General features: G+C 38.2%; 1 protein-coding gene across 1 annotated transcript; it reads left to right on the plus strand.

The window, feature by feature from the left end:
- The first annotated feature begins 1,784 nt into the window (after positions 1–1,784).
- prdx5 (peroxiredoxin 5) lies at positions 1,785–6,377 on the plus strand. The gene is made up of 6 exons (XM_056239460.1): positions 1,785–1,943; positions 3,140–3,274; positions 4,989–5,120; positions 5,228–5,266; positions 5,465–5,529; positions 6,005–6,377. Exons 1-6 carry the CDS (start codon positions 1,851–1,853, stop codon positions 6,108–6,110), a joined length of 570 nt encoding a protein of 189 aa, XP_056095435.1. The 5' UTR covers positions 1,785–1,850; the 3' UTR covers positions 6,111–6,377.
- Positions 6,378–6,390: the final 13 nt, after the last annotated feature.

Below are 6,390 nucleotides of genomic sequence, written 5' to 3' on the forward strand. Positions count from 1 at the left end.
CTTGTCATTGGATTTCTATGTCGTTTTGTCATTATCCTGTCTGTTCTTTCATGTGGTCGAAAACAAATCGTCATTTTTTTTAATTCAAGACTTGTTTAATAGGAAATCAGTGAACATTCATGTAAAGTCTTTGGTCCATTCCATTGTTTTCATGTTATGCAAAACTGCAAATGGTGCTAGTATTTCTTTGATAGATAGCTCCCGTTGTTTGCAGTTACTTTAAAAGTACATTTATATACATTTAGCGATTTTATAATTCGCTTCGTACCATTATACAGATAAATCACTTACCTAAGTGAGTCAGACGGCGAAGTAGTGCAAACTGAAATAGTATTGGAGAAACATCACATCACTCGCACAAGCGTCGCACCACCTGCATACATGTAAACCTTATACTGCCCCCGTGAGGTTAAGTGCTGTATAACCTCATACTCGTGCACGCGAACAGCGCCATCGTGAGGCCATTTCGGATTCAGAGTTAGTGTGGAAAACCAATCGGCCTGTTTTTTATTTCTTGTTGGGCTGCTGGGAGCCGTTTTATTGATGGATCCTGCATAAAATAACCCAGTAGACATACCAGTTACTGAACAATATTTAAGATTCATTTAAAAGATTTAGCAGACTGATTCTGAGTGAGAAAGTAAGTTTGAGTTTAGCACTGATATTTTGTACAATTCAATGACATAACTTGCTAATGAAAAAGAAGCCTTTAAAGTTTAAACACATTTTGATGTTTTCCATTCGTGTTAATCACATACCATCATTCTTTAGTAGCCTAATATAATAGCCTACTGTACAATGATGATATTTTTCCAGTGTTCTTTAGACGTTGAAAATTAAAAACTGATGGTTTCAGCTGAGAAAAGTCATTTTAAAAAGTCTGTTAGGAAGGGAAAATGGCACAGCAGTAACTACTGCTTGTTTTATCCTTTAGGGAGACATTACAGATGACCAGGGTAAAAAATTGGAATAAAAAATATTCCTATGGCATATTCTAAAACTATGCCAAGTCATTATTTGGCTACAATTGTTCTGTATAGATGATGTCAAAATGATCTTATGAATAAACTTAAACTTAAAAATATAATTATTTCCAGCATGATTAATTGCAATGCATATTGGCTTGCATTACAGGTTATGAAGCAGTACACACTGATCTTTGATTTTTCATGATTTAGACAGATATCTCATGTAATGTGCCAATTTTCCCCCACAAACATCCCAGGTGTCCGGTGTCCACTGCTTAATGGGCTCCCTGACTGATGGCACCTTTAAAAAAAAAATACATTTAAAAATTATGATTGGCCTTCTTGACCTGTTTACTCCGTTCGGCCCTGCAGACATATTGCGTAAAAACTTTATTCTGTCAATATTCAGTTTAGGTGAGATAATGCATCATTAAATTTAATGCATCATTGAATTATTTGAATTAACCTTACTGCATCATAATTACCTTATTATTATTGCATAACTCGAAATACAAAGAAAAAATACTACATCATCCTCCCGGAAATTAACTCTTTAAGGACAAATTAAAGTCAGTAAGTCACTTTTGTATTTTTTGTTAAGCTTAATTCTCAGTAGATGATCAACCTATTAGGATGGGAGAGTCTTTTTGTTTGTTTCATCCTGTATAGCAGTTAATTAGTTACTCATATTATCTTTATTAGCGTAATAAAGTTAATAAGAAGGAGTAGTCGCAGGTGAGCAGGTGCTTTGATTAATATCCCTGTAGCGGGGGTGGGAGCTGGGAGGAGGAGGCCGAGGCGTGACTGGACGGGAAGGCTGGATGAGTGTTGTGTTCCTGGAGGCGCTGCTGGGTCGGTCTATGCGGTAGCCTATATAAAGCGATGATTTCCACTACACTACTACAGAAAGGCGTCCGAGCCGCTCACAGTATTAGACTGCTGCACTCCACACGCATCTCCAGCATGCCGATCCAGGTAAGAGCTTTTACCAGGCACACTAGAGACTGAACAGCATGTCGTCGGCTTTTACACATGACCATGGCACTATTTTCGTCGCACGGTGCCTAAAATAAACGCAGATACTTCTGGAATACTGTGGCGGCCATGAGTTTTTTTTTTTTTTAATGCGCGCATTTCATAACATAAGCACGGGTGTGTTCGTGATTCTACGTGAGCAGAATGACATTTTCGCCGCGATTTCCTTTTCCTGCGTCTTATTCAAATATGTTGTGGTCGATCAGTTAAAGTCAGATATTGGTGACGGAAGTAAACTATTTCCTTGTAGGCCTGTGACGCGCAACGGGAGCGTTCGCGTCTGTCGCGCCGTTGCGCGTGGCGCGCTTGCTGTGCAGATCCGATGTTTTACATTATAGATTCTTTAAAGTATCGGTACATAATCTCAGACTATTTTAAACAAACCGTGGAGTTAATCAACCATTCGAGTTATTGATAGTAATTTATGTTCCTCAAGAACTTTAGCAATATTATATTCTGATATAGGCGAATCTGCAGTGTCATGCACGGAAATACATAACACAATCATGTAAAAATAATAATAATATAGATATTAGTTAACCAATTAAGAGGTTAACATCGCATTTTTACACTCTTTATACAATTAAAATTACAATATATTTTATACTGTATGTATTTTTTATGATTATTTAATGTTTAATGCTAGAGAATTGCAAAAATCACAGAAAATGTCTGAATTGTCCCATATTCAGGGTTAACAAAATTCATATTAAATATAATAATACAGATATAATATTTGGTTTGTGACCTACACTTTATAATCCTTATTGGTTTTTAAAAAGAAGTTCCTGGTCCTTGTTAAGAGCGATCCATGAAGGAGTTCCCATGTTTGCTGGACTCATTGGCTGCTTTTGACTATTGAGTTAAATGCATTCAAAATATATTAAAATTTTAGCTTTTGTATGTAAATTCATATCTAGGCACAGCTTATATTTGTAGAAAAAAATAATTTCAAGCATTGAAGGACAAGACTTTAGATCATAAGGTTTTTAACATCACAAGAATCATTCAGTTGTGTTGCTGTGGCAATGAATTGACACTAATAAAATGGATTAAGAAATGAATCGATTTGGATCAGGGTTTTTTTGTGTGTTTTATGCTGTATTATTCATGCTACTGTTCTTAACCTTTTTAAGGTTGGTCAACATCTTCCCGCTGTGGAGGTCCAGGAGGGAGACCCGGGGAATAGCATCTCAATGGCTAAAATCTTTAAAGGCAAAAAAGGAGTGCTTTTTGGCGTGCCAGGAGCGTTCACTCCTGGATGTTCAAAGGTACCAACATAGGATCTGCTGGAATTACTGCTGCCAATTATTATTCAGTTTTGTGATATATTTATATATACAGGGGTTGGACAATGAATATGAAACAACTGGTTTTAGACCACAATAATTTATTAGTATGGTGTAGGGCCTCCTTTTGCGGCCAATTCAGCATCATTTCGTCTTGTGAATGACAGATACAAGTCCTTCACAGTGGCCAGAGGGATTTTGAGCCATTCCTCTTCCAGAACAGCGGCCCGGTCACTGTGATGCTGGTGGAGGAAAACGTTTTCTAAGTTGCTCCTCTAAAACACCCCGAAGTGGCTCAATAATATGTAGATCTGGTACTTTGCAGGCTATGGGAGATGTTCAACTTCACTATCATGTTCATCAAACCATTCTGTCACAAGTCTTGCTGTGTGTATCAGTGCATTATCATGCTGATTCACGGCACCCCCTTCAGGGTACAATGTTTAATTCATTAGGTCCACATAGTCCTCCAGAATGATTCGGTACTTGGCCATCAAGTACAGTAGAGAATGCCATGATATTACAGCTCAAACATCACTGATCCACCGCCGTGCTTCACTCTGGGCAACAACAGTCCGGGTGTTAAGCCTCTTCTGGGCTTCTTCACACCGTAACTCCCACTGATGTGGGAAAGACAGTGAAGCCACCTTCAGAGAACAATACATGTTTCACATTGTCCACAGCCCAAGATTTGCACTCCTGGCACCAATGAAACACATTTGGCATTGGCACAAGTGACCAAAGGTTTGGCTATAGCAGCCTGACCATGAATATTGTCTCTGTGGAGCTCCCGACGAACAGCTTTGGTGGAAACAGGAGTCGAGGTGCGCATTTAATTCTGCAGTGATTTGGGCAGCTGTGTTTTTTTGGATACAATCCGGGTTAGTACCTGAACATCCCTATCAGAGACAGCTTCCTCTTGTCGACAGTTACTCGTGTTGGATGTGGTTCGTCCTACATGGTGGTATGCCGACACTACCCTGGATATCATAGCTTTCCATACAGTTCGCACTCACATATGATAAGATGGAGTAAATAAATATGTATTAAAAATACATTACTGTTAACTTCAGCCAAAGCTAAGAAGCTAAAGTTGCTAAATTATTTTCTTTAAATTATTAAAATATAATGATGATGCTGTAATAGTTTTTTTTCTTCCCTATTGTGACATATATCAGAGTGAAAAGCCTTATTGAACAAGACTAAATGCAAGGCAGGCAGGACAAAATTTGTAATTTTGTCCATTGGGAATTGATTGGATCGTTGTGGTTTGCTATTGGTCGATCTCATGCGAGTGACAGGTTGTCCCGCCCTCACGCCAGTAAACGCATCATCAGAGAAGAGAAGAGATGTCGCTGCAAGAGGGAGGGGAAGTTATTTCGATTAAATATTACAAGAACATGTTAAAAAAATGTATTTTGTGCACAGATAAATTATTCATAATAAATACTGCAATCTTTCATAAAAATAAAACAAGAATTTTGATTTCATGAAAATGAAATATGATACTCAAGTGGTCCCTGAAAAGGTTGACGACCCCTGTATAATAACCTAAGTTTGGGAAGGAAGTATAATAAACCTAATTCGAATTAGGTTAGTTTTGAATAACTGTGTGCACATCTCTTTTCATCCTATTACTGCAGCACCCGTATCACAGTCTCGTTTGTCTTAACTCTGTTCACGGGTGTTTTCTCAGACTCATCTCCCAGGGTTCATACAGATGGCTGGGGATTTGAGGGCCAGAGGCGTGGGTGAGATCGCATGCGTGTCTGTTAATGATGTGTTTGTTATGACCGCCTGGGGAAAGGAGAACGGAGCAGACGGCAAGGTGGGGAAACTCTCCGCCCTTTAATTAACCTGCTTTTTACTAAAACAGTCTAATTAGTCTCTTTAAGGATTTATCTATTGAGTCATTATATGGTTGATCTATTATAGGTGCGGATGCTGGCTGATCCCACAGGAGCGTTCACAAAGGTGACTCTTGCTTTTGAAGCACCCTCATCCATGGGCCATTTCCATAATTTTTATGCTGATCAATGCATAACACATATTATACATCTGGATGCATTAAAATCAGGAAATATTACAAGATTGTGTTATTTTACTTAAAAATGCTGTTCAGTGCTGTTTTAGATATTGACAGATATTATAAATCTATTTTTCTCTATAAAGGCTGTGGATCTCTTCCTGAACAATGATCACTTGTTCCAGGTGCTTGGAAATTTGAGGTCTCAAAGGTGAGATGATGGTCTTCCTGAAAAAAACATTTCCCACAATCATGATTATGGTATCCACCTTATTCTGCAATATGGAAGTAAGCTATTTTCTGTGAATGTGCGAGACTTCCGATTCATTAGCCAATAGCCACTATAGGTAAATAACTAGAAGAATGACAAAGTGCAGTAAATGGTAAAACTCTTTGTGCTACAAATTAGTGCATTTATAATTAATAATTATTGATAAACAACAGTTTGGAACATCAAGCAGCATAACATACTGTTTTTGTACAGCTAAAATAACTGGAATCGAGTTCAAGTTACAAATAGCCACATCCACCATTTGTAACTTGATTACATTACAAATAAGGGGATTAGTCTGATGAAATGTGAAGTTGGAATCTACTCAATTTCATCAGTCTACTTCTCATTTTCATGTGAAAGTGACTTTCACTTCTCAGTTGCCTCTGCTGATCCTGGTTGTGTGTGTGTTTAGGTATGTCATGCTGATTGAAGATGGAGTGGTCAAGAAGCTAAATGTGGAGCCTGATGGGACGGGCCTGACCTGCAGCTTGGCCTCAAATTTCCTCACTGAGATTTAAGTTAACAGCTTACACTGTATAATCGGTCACCCTCCTGTTATCGACCCGATTGCCCATTTATCATTCCAAAAACAGTGTAATGGAAATTTCCAACAATCAACACTATTGTATATGCTGTAGGGAAACCTATGCAAGGAACTAACTTGTTTACTTGGAGCACACAAGTTTGGCTGTATCACGCACAAATGCCTGGTTCTGATGGTTATGTGGTATAACATGTAAAGGTTTACCCAGGCTGCAATAAATGTTTTCCTCATGATACACGCATGATGTAACTGAT

Source organism: Rhinichthys klamathensis, unplaced genomic scaffold (genome assembly GCF_029890125.1).
Source record: "Rhinichthys klamathensis goyatoka isolate OS25496 unplaced genomic scaffold, OSU_Roscu_1.1 h1tg000565l_1, whole genome shotgun sequence".
Lineage (NCBI taxonomy): Eukaryota > Metazoa > Chordata > Actinopteri > Cypriniformes > Leuciscidae > Rhinichthys > Rhinichthys klamathensis.